Consider the following 22,496-nt stretch of genomic DNA (forward strand, 5'->3'; position numbering starts at 1 on the left):
GGACAAATGCAAAGAGATAAAAAGCAAGTGAGAAAATGGGAGGATATCCCACCCCAGCTCTTGGCCACGGTCCTAGCGCTCTGGGCCAGAGCCTGCCGCTGCCCGAGGACCGGGCAGCGGTTCAAATAACATGCCCCCCCCCCCCCTCCCCCCTTCCTCCCAGCAGCCACACACTTGCTCCTGTCTCCAGGGCCCTCTGAGGCCAAAATAAATATTTGCGGGTCTGGTCCTCTTCTTTAGCCCTCGTGTCCCCACAGTAAAAATTCACTGACTTTAGGGGAGGCGACGAGATCATCATCACAGCTCTGCATTTCCGAGCAGCCGGAATAGGTTTTTAATTACTGCAGCTCCAACAAATACGTAAAGATCCTGTTCGCCAGCGAAGTTGGAAGGCTTCGGTGATTAATTCAAGGTTTTAAATCTAGGCGTGGCGCTTTTTGGAGGCTGCCCTGAAACAGACATAAGAGGTAAAGCTCAGGTGAATGATCCACATCGCCACGGCTCACTGCCCAGCTCTGTTAGGGACGTTTCTGTTAATGAGGCCAGGCGAGGTTTGGTTGAGATGGAGGCTGAGAGCTTCTCAGCCAGTGAGACAGATTGTGGTATTTTGGGATGCACAGATTGGCAAGGCAAGCTCTGTGTCGGCACGACTCCGCTGCCTACGCTGACCCCTCCCCATCCCTGCTCCCACCCCCGCCAGAAAGGCCCACCCCCCCGTCCTGCCCTCCTCCCCGTCCCACCCCCACCTTCCGTCGCTTCTTCCTCTCCATGCTGGTTGGCCAATGGGGTGTGGGTAATGAGCTGCGGCTGGGGCCAGAGCTCACCAATGAAGCCCGATGGTTGCTCTGGACAAGATGCTTCACAACTACTGAACTATCCAAATACCGTAAATGCTGAAAGACTTTTGTGAGGGGAGGCATCTTATCTCAAACACAGTCTGTCTCCCAAAAGTGTTTTAGACACAAGGCTGTTGTCCTAACAGCCTCTCAGGGTGACCACACCGCTTTCTCATTCTCAGACCAAGTCATGGTATATTTATACCCAGAATGGAACAGAAGTACAAAACTGTACTCACCTGAACTTTATTTGTGTCTCCTTTAAACTTTATTTGTGATGTGTAGAAAGATTGTTGAGATGCTAATAAATTGCTCCTCGCTATCTGCTGAATATTAATGCAATCTTAGCTTGAGCTTGGATCTTGTTGGCCATTTAATCTCATACTAATTATGCACAGAAGAGGTATTAGTTCAATTAATTTTACGTTTTTTTGGACAACATCGCAGTCTGCTCTCAAATCTTCATAATGCACACTGAATGTGATTTGAATATTCACACACACACACATCTCTTCTCATGTGAAATCTGACTGTCCATCCATTTTATAATCCTGCTCTTAAAAGGCACTAGTCAGTTGAAGGCAAAAACACACATTGCACCTAAACCCGTGTGCTTTGTTTGCATGCTCACCGTGTTGGCGTTCATTTCCTCTAGTGTCCTGCCCGACCAAATCCATGCACGCTAGGTGAACTGGCGACTCTAAAATGGCCTTGGGTGTGAGTGAATGGTGTGTGTCATGCAGTGGGCTGGCGCCCGGCCCTGGGTGAGTCCCTGCCTTACATGACCCAAGATATCCTCCAGCACCATGACCCTAGTGTGTATAAAGCGGTTAGTGAGAATGAGCGAGTTTGAATAAGTTCACCCTACTTGGAAGGGGAAGGAATCCATGTTCAAAGACATCTGTGCCATCTTGCCACGCCCTGATAAGCAATATCTTCACAATTGGAAACATTTTTAATGTTAATGTTTCCCACCAACCCTCATTTTTCCAGATAAATGTCATTGGGTCCATAGTTAAGACAGGAATACCAGGAATCCTCTACCTCATGTTAGCTAGTTCTCTTCCAGTCTCATATCAGTCACAATGCTATGTCATTAGTGTCATTAGAACCACCTCAAAATGTACTGGTCTTCCAGGATCCTCTCCTGATGACTTGGTACCAAACATTACAGCATATATTCATATTTCTAGAGAAGTTCCTTGATGGACTATTTTTGCAGCAAAAGCTGGACATACTCAATTAGACAGGAGGTCATAATATTATGGCTGATCAGTGTCAGTGGGACAAATGCATGTTTTAGAGACACATTGAAAGACAACCTCAAATGGAGCCACTGAGGAAAAATGTTCTCTGCGTGGTGATAGAGGATGTATAAGACGAACCACCATTTCACAGAAGACCTTTCATTTGAATTGTGTCCAGAAGTCATCTATATAATAACGTGAAACCCATGTCATTTGGTCAAAAAAGGTATATAGTCTACTGTATCAACTGCTGTATCAATCGAAATCGATTTCTTGCTGGATATCAGTTTCTTCAGCACCTCCCAGACAATGATGTTATTTGTTCCCTCTGTCTCCTTCAGTGGGAGTGACTCACATACTGTGGGGGTTCTCTCAACAGATGGCAGGTACGTAATGCTCGCACTTGCACTCACAGTCCCGCCTCAGAAAGAGACATCCGGCTCCTGCTCTGACAATGTTTTCAATATTTCATAATCTCCAGTCCAACATGGGGGAACTTTCCTTCACAGTTACACTAAATGTTTTATAGCAGGACATCATGGGCCCACAATTTCAGAAATGATTATAACCAGGAAAGCAAATAGAGCATGCAAAGTGTAGCAGTTAATCAATGGGCCTACACAATGCCTTCACTGGTGAACTGGGTCACATTACATTTGAGATTAGTAAAAATTTAAATATCAAGAAGAATGTTTCTACACACCCTGCATACATGCTGTCACTGTACATCTTATGTGTTATAAGTAATGGATACACAGTTGTGCTGGGTTATCATAGTTGTGTCCCTTCCACTCCCAATTACAGACAACAGGCTTGTATTAATTTCCTTGAATTAAATCTTGTGCTTCTCCCACCTAATCAAAGAAAATATGCATTAGATGCTATCTGAGGCAAACCGACTATATAACCTAAATTTTATTACAATTAGTTCCAACCTTGTAGATGACTTACCTGCTACTTCACTATTAATAATGATAATACTGATACTAACACGTTGCAGACCAGCCAGTAGAGAAGGAAAATACATGAAAGATGATGTGATAGTTCATGTAGACAGAATAAATCTGACTCTCTGGGGCTTTTCAGATCCACTACAATACTGATGCATTTTCTCCTTTGATGCTACGAATAGCAGTGGTGGCCTAAGGAATCAGAAGGTTTCCAGTTCAAATCCCAATCCGCCAAGGTGCCAGTGAGGTGCCACTGGGCAAAGCACCATCTCCACACACTGCTCCCCGGGCGCCTGTCATGGCTGCCCACTGCTCACCAAGGGTGATGGTTAAAAGCAGAGGACACATTTCATTGTGTGCACCATGTGCTGTGCTGCAGTGTCTCACAATGACAATCACTTCACTTTATTAGTTTGAAATAATTTCTCATCTAAGTGTCTATATAGGAATTGATATCTAAACAGTATAAGGTTCTTTCTTCCAAAAAATCCAAAAATCTGGATAACCGTACCAGTTATGACATGTTCGAAATGAGCCAGGTGTGCGGTGGTTGCTAGGGGTGATCTGCACAGCAGCTGTAGCACCAAGGCCACACATAGAACGTGACTGAGGTGAGCTACAGGAGGCAAACATCTGCACTCCACATCCCATTTATTCTCTACTATGAACTCTTGTCAGCCCACTTAAATGGGAGAATGTAGGCTTGTTAATAGAAAGTGTTTTATATATAGCTCACAGATGCTGCAGTGGTGGGAAATGTGGGCACTGGGGACAGCCAACGGCAAACATAGAACATGTAATAACCACACTCCACGCCTGCTCAATTAATTAAGAACCTCTTTCTGAAGAATTAGGACCAGGTCTATGGCCTAAATCAGCTCCATGGAAGCTCCAGCTCTTATACTGTACATTAGTCAAGCTATCTGTCAAACAAGGTTAATCTCCATTTCCCTTTAATCAGTGTGTCCAGAGAACCCTTCCACCATGTATTCCATGAAGTTCCAGACCAGTAACTGTTGTAACTTTTCTTTTTTTTCTCAAATCAATTTTTTTGGTAGATGGACTCTATGGGTAGATGTGGTATGTAAATAGGGTTTCAGTTCTTCTATGACATGTACTATTTGGTTTATATTCTCACTGGCATACATTTTTAATGGGTGCTACCATTGTCATGGTAGCTGAAAGTTTAGGTGAAAAATGACTTTCCGTGGATCCATCCTACCCAATTCCTTAAGTTACAGGAAGAGTGGTTGCCATGGAAACCCTGCAGTTTCCTCAGCATACATAGGCATTTGTACCAAGGCACAAACACAAAAAGCATTACATCATCACTACAGACATTCTACACAGTGTACTTTGCATTTTTACACATTTCATCTTTATTATGGACATCTGCAGTACATTTAAATTGGCTTCCAAAATCCTTGAAAGCATGACCTTTCTTTCTTCAGGTGAAAAGCTTGAGAGAAAACTGTGCTGATTCTGCTGACCTGCACCAGAAAGTCCTTTATAAACAGATGTGTCTACAGAGCCACCACTTTCATTTCAGCCGCCTTTCTTCAGCGCCGCCATCATTGACTACTCCTTTTGAGTCAGAATTAACTGTGCATTTCACCCACTTTCACTTTACTCCATACAGTTCCTACAACAACACTCAGAGCATGTGACTGTCCACTAAATCTCAAATTTTCAGTTTTGATGGAAAAGATGGTGGAATGCCAGATACATCATCAACGTATTTATTTTTTAACACTCACAACGATAGAAAACATACATAAAAACATATGAACACTTTTATAACAACTGTTTTTTTTTTTTTTTTTATTGTCATAGCATTTAAAATTTCTGGCAGTGGAACGTGAATAAACGTAGATGTTCATAGATTCTCTCTTGGTTTAAAATACTAGGTATGCATTAAACTGAAGTATGCTTTAAGAACAATAAATATCATTCTCTTCACATGTGAAACATCCCTATAAGCACAGCCAGACAAATAAGTTTTAACTCTGGTTCCTATATGCTTTCTGCTGCCATCGTGGTTTGACCTATACAGCTTTTCAAAAGATAAAGTTTGTGGAGACTAAAAAAACTACAGTGCTTTCTAATGGTCAAATAAGCTTTGTTTGTCAGGCATCCTTGGGATGTATTCATTTTAAAACAAGGGACAACCTGACCCGAGCTTATGTTTGACCGTTCATCATGCTGTCCTGATGCAGAAAATGATGCCATTCTGCGGACCAAACTGTGAATATGGTACATGGGAAGTTGGCACAAACACGCTCTCCACACTAAAACCTTTAAATATCAGGTTCAAAGGGGTTAAATCCAAACCAAAACTGAGCTTCAACTAACCAGTCACGGACAAATGGATTTGTACTTTATGATACTTTATGATGGTTGTTTTTTTTTAATTGATGCAGGTCCTTTTAAAAAATCTATATTATTTGGTTCATGCATGTTGAATTTTTTTGCTCAAAGAATAGCTGATCTTGGTCCAAGATCAGCCCAGACCTCAAACTCAGCCCCTGGAAGGCCTGAACAGTCGAGGGAAAAATCAAAGCCCTGTACAGATTTCAAGCTTTCGCCGACAGCTCCTGTTTCATAACCGTTATAGCCTGGAACAAGCAGAAATGGATTACCTTCCCTTCAAGGTAATAAACATAAAGCCACAACAAAAGACATATAATTAAATGCTCTTTAACAATTAGGGGAAGTGCAAATCCACAGTCATCAAGTTTATTCATCATGCATTTAGGGCCATGTCATATTGAAATGAATGGACTTTTGCCCTGATCAATGCAGTAATTGCCACGCCTGTCAGTTTTTTACACACCTCTAAAGTAAAAAAAAAAAAAAAAAAGCAATCTGTATCTTACCCATCTCAATAACTGCTCTCAACTGGGCAAATACGGGTTGACCTTTTGTTTGATTTGACAGGATCGGATGATTTAGGTGGGCTTACTTTCTCCTCTCAAGGGTCCATTAAGGATTCATGTCCTGAGTTTTAAAAAGTGTGCCATGTCACCAGGGTGGAACAAGCTGTCAGCAGAAATGTGACCTCTAGAGACAGCCCCACTTTGAATGCTGCATTGTTTCCACCACACAGTTCAAACAGGCTTCCCTGGAAGTTCAGCCTCCTGGACTGCTGTTTGAGCTTTTCCCAAAGGTCCACAGCTCCCTCCTGGCAGTCCGCCAGCGCCGTAACGGCACATGAGTGAAAATCATCCCAATACCTGAAAAACAGGAGACTTCAGTGATGAGTTTCTCTGGCCTTCCCCCCCAAGGTGCGAGGTAGCCCAAAGAAGAGTGCAAAGTCACAGGTTCAAACCCCACTTCCTACCATTGACCCTTAACCCCGAGTGTCTCCAATGGGACTATCTCTGTAGCTAATAATAAATGCCATAAATGTAAACAAGTGGTATCCCAGAGGTTTGATCAGAAAGATCATTATGTTCATCTGCTTAGTGGAGATTTTTTTTTAAACCAATTGGTTTAACCAATATGATTTTTAAAATACTTTTTTTTATTGTTCTGGAAAGGTGAATTACATTAATTAGTTCAAATGTTCATGGGTATTTCCCTCTGTACTCTGCAATATGGTGGGACTTCAAGTCCTGCAAAGGGTGGACTGGAGACGAATGTGTTTGGACCATCTGCACCCACAGTGGAGAGGTGGTCCTGCGCCTGCGCCTTCCTTCACCAGAGCCCATTTGTCTGTGTAATCTGTCTTTTAATTATTGAAAGGCAGAATTCCGCAGGGGATGCTATACATACGTGCAGATGGTCTGCAGGTTGTCTCCCTCGTTGAGCTCCTCAGGGTAGTTGACCATGTTCTCACCGAAGCTGAGCAGACAGTCGGAGAAGCCTTTAAACACCATCTCGCATGTTCCTGCTGCTCCCACTGTGTGAACCAGAGCAGCTGAATTTTTTTGAAGATCAGAATTAGACAATCTTCCTTACTTGCTCACTTCAACAAGATACAAATGAGATTTTTGCACAGTACTACACGCTGAGATAAGAATATCATATAAAAATGTGTGTGTACACAAGTGAAGCACTTTCATTCATTCATTCATTCACTCATTCATCTACTTATTCATTCGTTGTGTCCCAATATTTGTATTATATATAATAGTTAGGTATATTATATATAATAGTTAATTTTCAGATATATTTATTCACACACACACACACATCTGTTTTTATGTGTGTATTTATTAATTTATTTGTATTCATTTATTTATAAAACTCATACCTAATTCCAACGACAGGAGCAACGAGACGCATCTAGCGGTAAAAATTAATCCCATCCTAGGAACCACCGAAGAGTGCGACGATGCGGTAAAATCGAAGTTATCTCCGTGTGAGGCATGTCGTCAGTGTCCAGCAGACCCGGATCATCTGTGCCGTTCCTCCCCCACCCGTATCCGCGCCACGGCAGAGAGTAAGGAGCGGAGAGGAGAGGATGGAGGTAGTGCATCGGCAGGGCGGTGTTGCCCGACACGCCCACCTCCAAACAGTGACGCAGGCTGGACACGCCCCTGCTTACAGCCCCGCCCCCTCTGAAGTTGCCAGAGCTGACGGCGGAACCTGAGGGACATTCCTGCTCGACTGAAGGCAGTGGACTCCGCCTGGAATGCATTATATTTACTACGTGTAAATAAGCAAAGTGGGAAAAGGAACGACAGATTAGCAAGCCTGCAACCAATTAACGCTGGAAACTACGACTGCGCGAAAACGGTGCAAACTTGAGGCGTCGAATCGTCGAGAAAACCAGATCCGACTGGACGGATGGATTTTGTATTTCTGTAATTTAGCAGTAAAAGATGCAGAGAATGCATTTAAACTGTGACAGAAGTCGATTGTATATGCATAAAATATTGATGTAGAGTTGAAATGGTAATAGAACAAAACTTGCATAGCTTACATTTTCATTGTTATAAGGGGCAGTGCATTTGTAATATTTATAGGACTATAGTAACACATCTACTCCATGGTGAAGTAGAGGAAAGGTCTTGATTCATGAATAATGCATTTATCATACATTTATATTTTCTTGTGACTGTGAGAACTGTGTTGTTTGTTCTGTTCACATTATTTCATGCTATTAAGAGAACCTGCCCCTGTTTATCTCACACAATTTCCTTAGGACCTGCTTCACTCTGTCATTGTGCTACGTTTAAATTTTTTTGTGGTGAACAGTAGAATTATTCCCTGACAAAAAAAAAATTAACCTGTGAGATTTCATTCTTAAATGTGTAAAAAAAAAAACATCTAAAACCAGTCCATCTACAAGAACAAAAGTCCAATGTTTAGGTTAAGACCTTTAGCCTGGAAAGATGGCTGCCAGCATGCAGGCCACATGTATTTAGAAAGGCCAAGGCAGGTCAGGGCATTACAAACACAAGGCTGGGCTTGTAGTGTTACGTAAGACGTTTGAAAGGGCGTATTGCGCCCTCTAGTGTCGATGCGATTTTAAATTCGCAGCATCTGATGTCCTACATGAAGTTGGAAGAACGATGTAGACTATAATATGTGACGAATACAGGTTTGGAGAGCCATTTTACATAAAACATTCTTTATTTTACTAAATGATTTGATGAGATAAGTTCACTCTTCACTTTTAAACATTTGCTGGTATCGTCAATCATTTTATATACTGATCATGTGAACTTTAAAAACTGCATGACCAATCCATCTGATATTTGGGTATTTTATCAGGTGCATATTGCTGTAATTTGTATTGTAATATATCAAAAACACTGCAAGTTTCTGAACAACCTCATCTTATTAGCTGGGAATTATTTGCAGTTGGGAAGCAGAGAAGAGCAGATGCAGAAATAATTTACTCGTAAATCTCTTTTTAGAAAATGTATTCTGCTTGTAAAGCTGGATACTAACTTCATAGAGAACGATTGTCCGCTGAGGAAGAGGAGTGCGATGACATGAGCGGCACTGTACATTTTGTGTTAGTTAAGCAGCCTTTAACACATGAGTAGCAGCTGGTAAGTGATCCCAGGCCATTTTGAACAGTGTAGCACTGAACATTTACATTTAAATTTACAGCATTTATCAGACGCCCTTATCCAGAGAGACTTACAACCAGTAGTTACAGGGACAGTCTCCCTGGAGCAACTTAGGGTTAAGTGTCTTGCTCAGGGACACAATGGTAGTAAGGGGGATTCGAACCCGGGTCTTCTGGTTCATAGGCGAGTGTGTTACCACTAGGCTACTACCACCACATAAAATGTCATCAAGTCAGGTGACAGTAAATCATACGGTGACGATGCACTACGAATGGGGACACTGCAGGATCCCAGTGTCTCAGTGAAAAACTTGGGATAAAAAGGCAGAAATGTTAGTGAGATCCCATCAGCACTATTCAGCAGTCATAAGCCGATCATTTCTGCAGATAACTTTTTTTGGCCTCTGTTTGCTTGTCAGAGACTTGAGTCATCTGTCACAGACCTGGCCAACCAGATGCCATGCAAGCTTAAATGTACTGTGTGTGTGTGGGTGTGTGTGTGTATCCCCAGCCACAGAATGTAGCATTACTTTTCATTTTACTTGCTGGATTCAGAGAGGTGAGAAATGAGATGCCGTTGCATCATCACCATTAAAACTACAACTACAAACTACCTTTTAAAGGTTAAAAATGTTGAGTAATCTCTCGAGAAGTTGGGGATTAACTCAGGTCTGATGTCTATGTACACACTTTCTGCCTTAAACCATAAATAAAGGCTGCACTCGGTGTGGATTTGTGCAGGTGATTTCGGCTGCAGCCCAGCGGCCATGTTAGCTCGACTTCACCTCGTTTACCCGGAGACTCACGGCGCTGCTCTTCATCCAAAGTGAAACTATTTAACTGTTTGAAATCACCATAAACACAGACTCGCGGTGGTGTGTTGGCTCCCGAGGCTCCCCGATATTTATATGGACACATGGTGCCACGGTGATAAATCTGTGTTTTTCATCCCCAAATAGAGAAGGGAAACATCATCATCATCATCATCACACCACCCAGATGTGATAACAGCATTATTGCACAAAACAAATAACTTTTATATAATTTGCATAAATCATTTGCGCCTGAGCATTGAAAATGGTGATGTCACAGTCATGTCTGCTGACCAGAAGAGAAAAAAAAAAACCCACAAAGAACAATTAGAATCCAAAATGTTGTCAAAGGGATGCTAATTGTCTGCGTGGACTGTAAAAATGTAGTAAGCGATCACCACGGCCGACTATAAATTTCTCTCGTCTGAAGGCTGCATGCATCGCCACACGGGAGTTCGAACCCTCTCCCACTCTGCCTGTGGACGGCTGCTGGATGAATGATGTTCAGTGTTGCACAGTAACGACCAACAGGTGTTCGTCTCATGTGATGGCTGGAGGCGCCAGAGGGCGAAGCCGCGGAGGGGAGGGGGGTTGCATCATCGGCACCGACATGGCATCACTGCAGCTCCAACAAACTTCTGTTTTCCCCCCAAAAAAAACTCCTAAAAAAAAAAAAAAAAAAAAACTCACCGGCCAGCCGAAACCTACTGGCCGAGAGAAACGCGAAACGACGAGGAGCTCGGCCGGGGCGTAAAATGGAGGCCGCCGCGGCTCCGGGAGCGAGGAGGCCCCGAAAAAGTCCGGGGCCGGTCCTCCTCCTCCTCCTCCTCCTCCTCTTCCGCGGCCCCTCCCGCGGCGATGCGCGGCGCGGCGCGGCGGCCGCAGCCTCAGCGACTCGCGTCCCCTTGGAGACTAGAGGAGCGACACGTGATGCGTCCGCCGATCAGGTTTAGCGAGCGGCGCCCGGGAAGCGAGCGACAGGGACGCGGAGGGACGGGGGAGGTTTAAAAAAAAAAAAAAGAAAAGAAAAAAAAAGTGACTTTTCGGCCTCGCCGACGTCGACCCTGCGTCCGTCTGGCTCCGGGCGGAGGGGGGGAGACGGAGCCGAGCTGGAAACACTGAGTTGCCGAACTTTGAACATCCTCGGCAACGCCATTTTGACTGCTCTCCGGAACAAGTTTTGCAGTATCCCCCTCCCTCCTCTCTCTCTCTCTCTCTCTCCCTCTCTCTCTCCCTCTCTTCTCCTCCTCCTCCTCTCTTGAAGTCCATCATCTCGGTTCACCATCATCTAGGCGATGCCTCGGCGAGAGTAGCCCAACCCCGACACGAGGAAAAAAAAAAAAAAAAAGTCACGCGTAAGTACACCGGAGGAAAAGTTTCGGGGAGAAAAAAGTTGTTTTCTGCGCTCGACGTCCGCCCGTTGTGGCCGAAAAGCGAAGTTTGGACGTCACCCGCGGCCGAGCGCGACTTTTTGGGGGACTTTTAGTCGAGATGTGCCTGTGATGCGTGTGTGCGCGTCAGCGCTTCCTAGTTTCGTTCTCTCATCCACGGTGGCGGCCGCCTGACTGCAGGAATTTCGCCCACGTTTATTTATAAGCACCTGGGCCTCGGTAACCCCGCGCTGCGGGGGGGTTCCGCGTTTCCTCGCCGCCGTCCCGGAACGTCACGTTTGTTCGGCCGCTCGGGAACTTTTTCGGCGGAAGGGAGGAAGGGAGGAAGGAAGGAAGGAGTCAGGAGCGTCGAGCGAAGCATCCACATCTCTCCGCGCCCCGCACTTCGGCCCGCCGAGATGGACCCTCGCGTCCGGACGCGGCCGCCTCGACGCTTCGACGCGAGGCTGTAGGAGGAGAAGTCCCTCCCGAAGGAGGAAGTTCGCGCAGGCAGCGCCGCTCGGTCTGAGGTGAAGCCCCATCGAGGGCGGGCGGGTCCGGCTCGGACTTTTGTCTGCTTGTCATTGGGTTGTTACTATTATTAGTGTTATTATTAGTATTATTGGTAGTATTTATTATGATCTTTTGCTAATTGAGAAAGATGGAGCGGCCCCGCAGCCCGTCGGCCTTCTCTCTCCATCCCTCTCCAGTCAGTTCACGTTCCATTACGAAATTCTACACGGGACACCGGGAGGCCTGGAGAGGCACCACCATCTACCCCGGGTTCTACCCCGGGGGTTTTAAACGGCTCCGGGCCGAGCAGAGCTGGTGCCGGAGCCTGTCCTGCGCGCGGTGGAATCTCGCTACGTCACCGGCCCGGGACGGCGACCTTTGACACGATACCTGGGTGGGTGACGGTGAGACGGACAATCACATAATGGGCCGAGAGTTGCTGAGCGATGTGCCTGTGATGGGAGCGTGTGTTTCTGGCGTGCTCTCTGTTCACGCCTCCTTTGTGTCGCTATTTGTGGACGAAGGTGAATGGCCTTCGCAAACGAACGGGCCACTTTCTGCTTTATTGGATCATCCAGTCATTTGCCCTTCCAACTGCAGTGTGTATTTCTCAGGTCAGCCTGAGCACGTCTGCACATTTACGTGCCGCCACAGTTACTTACGTTAGTTTCCATCATTTTGATGCATGTTTCTTTTCTTTTTTTTTTTGTACTTTTTACTTTAGAATTCAGAACGTAGCATATACGATATGAGGTAGTTAACAAAAATATGTTGAATAATTGATGTCATGGTAGTTTTGTTTTTCGTGCTTTGGGCTTTGCTGAATTGAATGAATTGTTACACGGTGAGTTTTCCAGCCGTCCCGTGTTGAACACTTGCTGGCTGCATGTCATCGCCTTCTTACGAGGATGACAACAGTCAAAAAGTCTGATTTATGAAGCTGAAACCGCTGAATATGTTTCCATGAAATCTAAACATCTATTCGGTCCAAAATGGCCTTCACAGAGTAATTGTTTCAAAACTTGTAATATAGCTAAAAGTTCTCATAGTTCTCATAGGCATTTAAATGTAATGTTTTTAATGTGGCACATCGGGTAAGATGCCACCGAGCTCCCCGGGCGCCTGTCATGGCGGCCCGCCGCTCACCAATGGGTGATGGTTAAAAACAGAGGGCACGTGTCATTGTGTGTCACCGTGTGCTGTGCTGCGGTGTTGCACAATGACGCTCACGTCACAAAGATGCGATGGTGTTTGGAGTTTTTGCTGCGTCAGGAGTTTTTGCGGTTGCGGGTGGACATGCAGCAACACTTTTAAATATTTGTTTTGGTTTCGCTTTTATTGAAAATCTTTCGCCGTTCACGATGTTTCGTTAATAGTAAAACTATAAAGCTGTGATCCTTTAAAAAAAAACAGTTCCAGATGGTGAGGACACTGTAGGGATGTAGAGATGGTGGCATGGGACAGGATGCTCAGTGCGATCGTTTTAAAAGCTGCTCTCACAGCGGCAGTAGGCGCTGGGCGGAGTCCCGAGTCAGATGTGTCGAGCCTGAAGCCGATGGCGACCTGGAAGGGGCCGTGTGACGAGCTGGGGTCGTCATCTGGGCCGTCTGAGGGGGACGAAGCGAAATAGAAATGACCTAATGTCCACTGGAGAGCTAGAAGGCCTTGAAACACGTCGTTTCGCGAGTCTGAGCTCAGCATGTACACGTTGAAGTTTCAAACCCGAAGCGGGTTTAATGACGTTGGTCACCAGGACATTTCCCCAGTACTAGGTGCTCGCCACGCAGGCACGAGTATAGACGGGCATCCCCTTTCGCCCGCGGCCTATTTTTAACTTGCCCATTTTAGATAAGATTATGTTCCCATTCCCTCGCGAGGGGATGGAGGAGCTGCTCAGACGTCGCTTACGGCGAGAAACATGGCCACTGTACCTGCGTGAACTGTACTTTATGGGATTAGGCCTTTGGTGTTCGTGTGCAGGGAAATTATTTTTAGAATTTTTAGAATTCACACATCATTGATGTCCGGAAGTGTGGAAAGTTGCCTGTCGTAGGGGTCAGTCCCAGAGCCCGAAAGCCTTTTTTTAATTGAAGTGAGAGTAAAAGGGCGAGGTTAATGTGATGTTGGAATCCAGTATTTCAGTGGGATTTGCAGTATGATAAAGTATTATTATTAATTCATTGTATTCATTGTATTGTTGTCACTGGACGACGTACTTGCCTCTAAATTTGATTGGTGTTTTTGCAACCCGGCCCATCATAATTAATAGCTGTCTGCATGCAAATGAATGGCCCGCAGTGTGGTTTCGTTCGCACCGTAGCCGGAAGTAAAAGGACAGGGGCCGAAAATGGAGGCCGAGAGGGATGTGGAGGGCAGGAAATGAAAGCAGCGCCTGCCTTTCGCGGAAGACGGGGGGGGGGAAGTCGGACGCAGCGGTTCAGCCGCTCCCGTCCCAGAATGAAGAAGCGCCTCGGCCGGGAGCGCCGCTCGTCGGAACTTCTCTCACCGCTGCCGGCCGGTGCGGATTCTTCAAAAAAACGAGGTTCCCCCGTAATTCTTTTTAGACCCTCCTGTCTTTCCTCCTGCTGTCCCCCCTCCCTGCCTCCCTCTTGCTGACTAAACAGTTTAGTCAGCTGGCAGTTGCTCACAGTCTGTGGATCTTGCGGCCGCTTCTCGGGGTGGGGCGGAGATGGTGGGGGGGGGGCGGAGTCACACTTGTTGTTCCGTGGTGGTCGGGGGCGGGGCGGGCGGCAGCATCGTCTTCTAACCTGTTCCTCTGGAAGCTGCAGTCTGCGGGATTATTAGGTGTCGCCTCAGGCCCGTCGCGTTTTGCCGAGCGACTCCGTGACAGGGCGTCCAGGCCGCGGGCGCCAGGTCAGCGCGTCTCGCGCCACAGAAGCGATGACCTGTGGGTGTTTGTGCGCTCTGACCTCACGCGGCCGCGCTCATTAGAGGTCGCGTGGAGGGTTACTTCATCGGCGCGTTGAAACGCATCAGGCAGGGCCCGGCGCCATTGCGGCCTGTTCCGCGCGCCGCTCGCCGGCGTCTGGCGCGGGGCTCTCGCGGGCGTGTGAGGAGCGCAGCACAGATCCTCCTCTGTGTCCCAGAGACGGCTGTGCAATGGGAAACAGATGTTGTGGAGCTGCAGCTCGGCGATCTCCGAGTCTCCCATCCTGCACTCGGAATGTTCGGCAAATGTGCAGGGCTGTCACTGGTGCCGTGGAGAGAGCAAGAATGTCACAAATGTGTGTTTGGCCAGTGAAGACCAATGAAAATGCTCTATTTATCCACACAGACACTGATTAGTATACAGGCATTATTTTATTACACAGCATACGAACAAATGCAAAATAATTTATGCGCGAGAACAGTCATCTAACGTGTAAAACAACGCTATTTACCTTTTATCGCGGTGAAATGATCGAGTTTGTGGCCCAATGAATTTTAATAGCACTCAAATGTATCACAGCACAGCACAATCCTGAGCAAAATTGCCCCCTGCTCCTTTTACATTTACATTTACATTTTACAGCATTTATCAGACGCCCTTATCCAGAGCGACTTACAATCAGTAGTTACAGGGACAGTCTCCCTGGAGAAACTCAGGGTTAAGTGTCTTGCTCAGGGACACAATGGTAGTGAGTGGGAATCGAACCTGGGTCTTCTGGTTCATAGGCGAGTGTGTTACCCACTAGGCTACTACCACCCTTTTCAGGGTGTGTGATCGCTTTAGAGGGCCGTAAATGAGAAGGCATCACCGAATTTGTCAAGCGTAGCACCCTCTTGATTATTGAAGGATGCACTTATGGTGCTGATAATCCCAGAGATTTATTGCCGGCAATTAATTATGGTAATTGTGCCATTAGCATTTGGCCTGTCCGGAGCCCCACCGAGCTCGGTAGACCTTAAGGTAGCCTGTTTTTTTACAGAGAGAGGCCTACAGGCCCGGTGAGGCCTGTCTAGCTGCAGATTGTCCTGAGGCGATGCACACAACGGCCCCAAAGGGAAAGACCTCTTTATAAGTGACATGTGACCCAGCCGCTCCCATCCTCAAGACGAAGACACAATGGAGGGCTCTGGCTCCAGCTCCCTGTGGAGCAATGATGCTCTAGAATCACATCAGCACTCGTCTGTCCAAGCTCTCTACGTTGTGCCACTTTTCATATTCCTAGTGCTGATCAGTGCTTTGTGTGCTTGGTGTCAGTGACGTGTGTTGACACTTTGTACACAGTCGGCTGAATGGCAGGGAAATATTTTATAATAGCGTAGACGCTAGAGTGGATAATAAATACATTCCTTAAACGCATCTCAGTATGTTGGTTAACCGGTACAACATGGTGAAAGGTCACGTGACCTTACCTAGGGACACTTATGTGTTGTGGGTGATTTAGATCCATTTTTGTTTAGGTCATCAGTAAGTCCGAACGATCACAACTATTACATTACATGGTGTGTTAGTCATGAAACAATAAGCTAAAGACGCAGTTCATTAATGTATTATAATGCTGGCCTTATGGTGTACAACTCTGCCTGCTCACATAGTCTACATTATCTGTAAATAATAGTAATTAAGATATGATTACCCTGCTCAGCACAGCAGCATCGTAGTGAGACAAGCAACTGTCGGTATGAATCATGTCGGCTCCACCTCCTCCTCAATTCCTCCCTTTTCCCCTGATGACCAAATTCTTTTGAGCTTTTCTCTGTACTTAATTGAAATTTCCACGCTCTTTCAAGTACGGCGGCGTGCAAATTGAGACGCCATCGGTCCCCCAGTGAGGTACTGTCACGGTGGTGTTGGGAGGGGGCTGCAAACATGACGCGTACGGGGAAGCCAGCAGAATGTCGCTGCGCGGGATGTGAGTAGAAAGGGGAGACGTAGCAGTTCTCATCTCCAAATGAGGACAGAGACCGTGCAGAATGGACAGGCTGCGAATGTGACTGTGAGGAAAAAATGAATGGTGTGACCTTCGTTGGTCGAGAGGCAGGAAAAGAAAGAAAAAAAAAGATATAAAACAAAAGCATGGAAACAAGGCAAAGTTCACTTCTGCCCCATGTAGTCTGGTTCATCCCAGGGTTGCAGTAAATATTAACTTCCTTATCTCCGGGTATGGGACGTGTTCTCCTGGCACAGGAGAACGTCATGGAGAACCCATCCTGGGAACAGTGTGATGACGAGTACATTAAAAATGTAGCATCTAATTCAACATCCCTCGCCCAGCATGGCCTAAACAATCGGCAAAGTGTTATTATTACTGAGTAATGCCCTTAGGTTGGATGGGATCATAGAGAGCTCTCCATCTCCTGCTCACTTCCCTGATACCTGATGCTCGACCACGCCCAGATTGAATTAATCTGTGATAGAAATAGACCCTAGGTGTAACGTGGCAGCCTGGGCGTGCGACTGACTATGAAGGCTCTGTTGACTTAATAAGCCGTCGGGGTCCTGATCCTGCCAGCTGCCCGGTGCACCGAGTTATCGGCGGGTTGTATATTCGCAATCCTCATGTCTGACTGCACCACGGAGATATTGGTCCCGACCCCGAGGTCCGATGCGGTGCCTTCACCTCTGGAGCCTCAAGATTGCTCCACAGGCTTTGTTGATTTTTGCCGTGGAGAAAGTAGATTGGTTGATAATTTCCTGCCTTTAACGCTTGTCGTCGTTCAGCTCAGGTCAAAGTGCAGGAGATTACGTGCCCAGAGCTATTTGAGAGCCATCCCCCTGCTGTTTGGATCCGGTGGTCTGGACTGTGCCGCGACTCGCGGCTCTCGGAAAGGATCGGGACGCAGGGACCCGGCCTCAATTTTATTACCAAATGGACCAAAATGAAAGGCCTCCTCCAGAGGCGGCCCCCTCCCCAGCTGCAGATGAATTGGCCTCTTATGCAGAAGCAGCCGGTCCCAGGGCTCTGATACTCATAAAGCCCACAGCCACAGCCAGGCAGCCCAGGCACAATGTGACTCTTATTTTGGTATGGCCGCTTTCAGGGGGAGGGGCCCGCGAAAGCGCGGCGCTGTGACCCGCCGCAGTCACGTGCCGACTGATTGATCGCCTCCTGCTGCTCCCCAGGTGTCGGTTCCCTCACCTCACGGGATTGGCCCGGGACGCAGACACACAAGCCGTCATGAAGGGGCGGGGCCTCGAAGTGCTCGGCTGAGCGTCCGGTTTGCCGGACGGGTGTTTCTATGGGAACCACTGAGTTGCTGATGTGGCTTCGCGTTTTAGTCAGGACGTGCGCTCAGAAGTTTGGGTTGGGTGTGTGAACTCCTGTCTGTCGTTGGAGACACAGATGTTAATAATTGAGTCAGATCAGTGACCTATTCGCGTTCAGATGTGACTGTCACACGACTTGGCTTAGAATATGAAAGCGAGGAAGAAACATAGCCTCAAAAGGAGGATGCAGCGCTGAGAAAAGAAAGAGGAGGAGAAAGAGGAGCGGAGATGAAGGTGTCTGGGTGTCTGTGCAGTGTGTGTGTGGAGGTTAGACTCTGCAAAAATACAATACAGAATTACAGCTAAGCGTGTAAACACACTCCGCATCGGCAATGAAACTTTCTGACCTACTTCTGCTCTCCACGGCTCCCACCGACACGTCTAGACTGACACGGCGAGAACGGTCGTGTGCTCTCGCAACCCTCAGAGAACAGAGGGAACGGAGCGATTCTGGGGGGGGAAAGCAGGGCAGCACGGCAGAGGGAACAAAGGCAAAGGGAGATTAAAGAAGGGGAGAAAGATGTAAGGAAAGATTGGAGAGCTGGAGGGTGGGGCGGGGTGGGGGGTAAGAGAAAAGAGACGATTATGAAATAATGAACACAAGTACACGCTTGGCTAAATCTGCAGGCGCTCGGAGTTTTAAATAGCCTGGAATGCACAGCAGTAGAAATGGGTGGCCGTGCTGTGGCCTGCTGCTATATTGCTAGAGACTCAATTTGTGTCAGTGTGTGTGTGTGTGTGTGTGTGTGTGTGTGTGAGCTTTGCTCTTTTGATGAACTGGAGACGAGCATCTCTAGAGAACAATTGAATGGTGGCCCAAATTCGGTCATTTAGACCTTAAACGGTACAATCACAATATTTTCAATGATGTATTATATATTGTTTAGACGATTAATTATTAATAATTATTATTATGGGGTGGTAGTAACCTAGTGGGTAACACACTAGCCTATAAACCAGAAGACCCAGGTTCAAATCCCACTTACTACCATTGTGTCCCTGAGCAAGACACTTTACCCTAAGTTGCTCCAGGGGGGGACTGTCCCTGTAACTACTGATTATAAGTCGCTCTGGATAAGGGCGTCTGATACACAGTGTGGCAACATGTAAACGTCTGTATGGAATTAAAATTCAGTTTTTAATATTGAGACACTGAAGGTTTCTTCAGATACTTTAAGGGTTACAGGTCTTGTATCATGATAGATGGAAAGAGTAACCTTATATACACTCTCAAATTTGTGGGGTATGGGAGTCCCCCATGTTCTGCATAAATAAATAATCAGTTTTATTATCAGTACTAACACTTAATACAACAGCCTCGCTGTTGCCTCAGTGCTGGAAAGAGCATCACAGCGAGTAACAACTGGAAAGAATGGGGGCGTCTGCAGGACTGGCACAGATGCAACAAGACAGCAGCCTTGTTTCTTGTTCCTCACCCCTCGCGCACATGTGACTCACACCATTTGGTGAGGATCCCTTAGTCTGCACAGACCCTGGTGTCAGAAAACTGGAACCGTGAGCCAAATCTGTGGAGCCTCAAACAAAATGGAGGCTGTATGCTAAAGGAAGCCAAAGGTCACGTCAGGGCCACCTGTTAGAAATGACAGCTGAGGACAACTCTGCCAAGGGCTTGACGCTCCACCCCCAACAGAGTGCCTACTGTGAACCTTTTAGGGGGTCCTAAACCCCTCGGACTTTCTCGCATCTTTCTTCCTTCTGTCACTCCTGTCACAACAGCGGTGTGCTGATGATGGCTGTTCTCTAATGTGAAGAGTTCAAATCTGGACCTGTCACTCTGCTGGTCACATGATCAATTTCACCGGGAGCGCATGATTGCAACCTGCGGCCTTCTGATGGACCCGTGTGTTTAGATGAGATGATAACAACGCGCCCGTTCCCTGCAAGCGTGACTCCGGAGTGAAGGGAGCAGACCCGGAGATGGAGAACTCTTGCGTCCGTTCACACGTTCACCTTCTCCCGAGCACAGAGGGTTCTTCTATGAGCGCCGCGCAGCTTGTTTGTGTAAGGAGGTGGGAGGGGTGGATGTTGAGCGGAGCGAGGCTCGGATGAAGGGAAGCGGAGGCTTCCGAGGCTTTCTCAGACGAACGGAGGGCGAACCAGTTGAGTCGGACGCGGAGGCTGGTTCCCGTCCTCCCTCCTCGAGGGATCTCGACTGAATGTGGTCCCTCGCTCCCCGGCTGTAAGTGATCCAGGAGGCCCAGTGGAGTGTGGAGCCAGCAGAACGCGATACATCTCCCTCCCTGCCGACACCTGTCCACACACACTTGCTCGTGCCTGTCACGCGGTGACGCCCGTCCACCTACCCGGCGTCACAGAGCAGAAAGGGAGGTCCCCAATCCGAAGCAGATCTCAATGGGAGCCTGTTCAAAGACGCTCACCAACGGCTACGTAGCATGCTAACTATCTGGTCAAGTCCCAGATCAGCGGCAACCAGGACGTGGGATGAGTGACGGGGGACAGTCTTACTGGAGCAACCGTTATTGAAATTCCTGTTTTCCGTGTGGGACGTGCCATTGCCCATGTCGCTTTTCACATGTCTTTGTGAGACAGAACGTTGTATTGGGGACCCGACAGGCCAACCGGGGTAGAGAGGTTGTGGAGTGTGTGACCCGCCAGTCATGCATTACAAACCCTTGTGACCCCAGTCACACAGTTGTCTAGTTTAGGTGGTTTTGGGTGGTTTTGAAGGTCAACCCCTGCCCACTCTCTCTCTCTCTCTCTCTCTCTCTTTCTCTTTCATTGGTCCTGCCATCTCGGCTTCTTCAGGGGGACGGTTGAGAAACACAGTAGATACACAAATCTGATGCCTTGACTCACCTTTTCCGTGAATCAGACCATGCATACATATTGGGGCAGTGGTTGGCCTTGTGGGTAAGAAAGCAGACCTGTAATTGGAAGGTTGCCGGTTCGAATCCCGAAACGCTGACGTGCCACTGACAAATCAGTTCACTTTCGCGTTCCAACCAGCCGTGTCCTCGCTCTTCTGATGTCAGTGAGCTAGAACCTGCAACTGGGTTGAGTGTAGTAATCAGGGTGGTAGTAGCCTAGCGGGTAACACACTCGCCTATGAACCAGAAGAGCCAGGTTCAAATCCCACTTACTACCATTGTGTCCCTGAGCAAGACACTTAACCCTAAAATGCTCCAGGGGGGGACTGTCCCTGTAACTACTGATTGTAAGTCACTCTGGATAAGGGCGTCTGATAAATGCAGTAAATGTAAATGTGACTCCAGATCAGAAGGTTGCGTGCCTGGAGCAGTGGTGGCCTAGCGGTTAAGGAAGTGACCCCGTAATCAGAAGGTTGCCGGTTCGAATCCCGAGCCGCCAAGGTGCTACTGAGGTGCCACTGAGCAAAGCACCACACACTGCTCCCCGGGCGCTGGTCATGGCTGCCCACTGCTCACTCAGGGTGATGGGTTAAATGCAGAGGACAAATTTCACTGTGTGCACCGTGTGCTGTGCTGCTGTGTATCACATGTGACAATCACTTCACTTTTTTTTTTTTTTTAAATGTAAATCTCTTGCCACCATAGGCCAGAGTGTTGATCAGAGTTTAATTAACCAGCCTTGGCCCCTCAAAATCCCCCTCTAATGTCATACTCATCATACTCATCCCCCTGCTTCCCGTGTTCGCGTCGCTCTCGGACCTTCTACCATTCCAGGCGGCGGCTCTCCGTCCCCCCCGCCGCTTCTCCCAGGAAAGAGAGCTTGGCAGCTCGCTGGGCTTTGATCTTATGGGGTGACGGGAAGTTTCGGTTTACCGGCTTAACAAGGGAGCTGGGGCCTGAGGCCGGCTCTCTCCAGTTACCTTTACTTTCCCAGGAGCCCGTCCTGTCCGGCCGGGATGTGTCAATATGTTGTCACTCTTCATGGCGCCACCAAAAGACACAGTACAGGTTTGTAGGGCAGGTTTGCACACTTCCCTGTTTTCAGCTTCAGAGCGGCCTTGCTGCAGTATGTCTGGCCTCGCACATGAATAATGAATGTGTCTGTGTTCCGCGTACGGTGTTTTACATGGACGTACTCGAAGTAGAGCTGCGACGGCGAATTGACGATTTCAATAAGAAAACCTAGATCCGTAATAACAGTGGCTGGTGTGTCTTGGGAAGGATCTCACGATACGATTTTATTGCATAATGCGACATTCTACAGTTCACTGAAAATGTAAAAACAGAGATGATATACAAGACGCTGCGTACGATCTGGGTGGATCACATTACATTAATAATTCAGCCAAAACAAAATTTTTTTTTTTTACTAAATTTGTATACAAAAATACTCACTCATATCTGATGTGACTGCATCCATATGATATCACCACATGGAATACTGCGATATATACTGCTGCATTGATATTTTCGAACTCCCCTAGTAGCTGGCAGCAGCTTTCATTAGTTGCTCTGTGTCTTTTTTTTAGGGTGTGCTTGTTTCGTGTTAAGGTGCATGTAGTGAAGCGCTGGTCGGAACAGCACAAGATGTTGGATGTTCTGAAGGTTTGTGGGACGTTC

At 47.2% G+C, this 22,496-nt stretch overlaps 2 protein-coding genes across 5 annotated transcripts in view; one reads left to right on the forward strand and one right to left on the reverse strand.

Annotated features, from left to right (window-relative positions):
• Positions 1-4,756: 4,756 nt before the first annotated feature.
• Positions 4,757-7,520, reverse strand: nrn1b (neuritin 1b). Of its 3 annotated transcripts, XR_003749558.1 has the most exons (4): positions 7,289-7,520; positions 6,808-6,952; positions 5,910-6,266; positions 4,757-5,648 (listed from the first exon to the last, which is right to left on the reverse strand). XR_003749558.1 is itself a non-coding variant. In XM_028977349.1 (3 exons), exons 1-3 carry the CDS (start codon positions 7,341-7,343, stop codon positions 6,038-6,040), a joined length of 411 nt encoding a protein of 136 aa, XP_028833182.1. In that variant the 5' UTR covers positions 7,344-7,520; the 3' UTR covers positions 4,757-6,037. The 3 variants fall into 3 exon arrangements, 2 of the variants coding, with proteins under 2 accessions (XP_028833182.1, XP_028833181.1); XM_028977349.1 differs by having other exon boundaries at positions 4,757-6,266; positions 6,808-6,934; XM_028977348.1 differs by having other exon boundaries at positions 4,757-6,266.
• A 3,228-nt stretch (positions 7,521-10,748) lies between these two features.
• Positions 10,749-22,496, forward strand: part of rreb1b (ras responsive element binding protein 1b) — a 31,260-nt gene continuing 19,512 nt past the window's right edge. Inside the window, exon 1 of one of the 2 annotated variants that reach the window (XM_028976249.1) lies at positions 10,749-11,225. The gene's annotated coding sequence lies outside the window, so the exon portion shown is untranslated. Of the gene's footprint in view, positions 11,226-11,254; positions 11,771-22,496 lie in introns of those variants that run through there. The other variant, XM_028976248.1, reaches the window with a different exon arrangement.

Source organism: Denticeps clupeoides, chromosome 4 (genome assembly GCF_900700375.1).
Source record: "Denticeps clupeoides chromosome 4, fDenClu1.1, whole genome shotgun sequence".
NCBI classification, from domain to species: domain Eukaryota; kingdom Metazoa; phylum Chordata; class Actinopteri; order Clupeiformes; family Denticipitidae; genus Denticeps; species Denticeps clupeoides.

Coding starts and splice junctions, on each gene's coding strand:
- nrn1b (XM_028977348.1), bottom strand. CDS start 7,343: ATGGGATTAATTTTTACCGCTAGATGCGTCTCGTTGCTCCTGTCGTTG. Junction 6,953..7,288: donor GCTCCTGTCGTTGGAATTAG/GTATGAGTTTTA, acceptor AAAAAAATTCAG/CTGCTCTGGTTCACACAGTG. Junction 6,267..6,807: donor AACCTGCAGACCATCTGCAC/GTATGTATAGCA, acceptor CCTGTTTTTCAG/GTATTGGGATGATTTTCACT.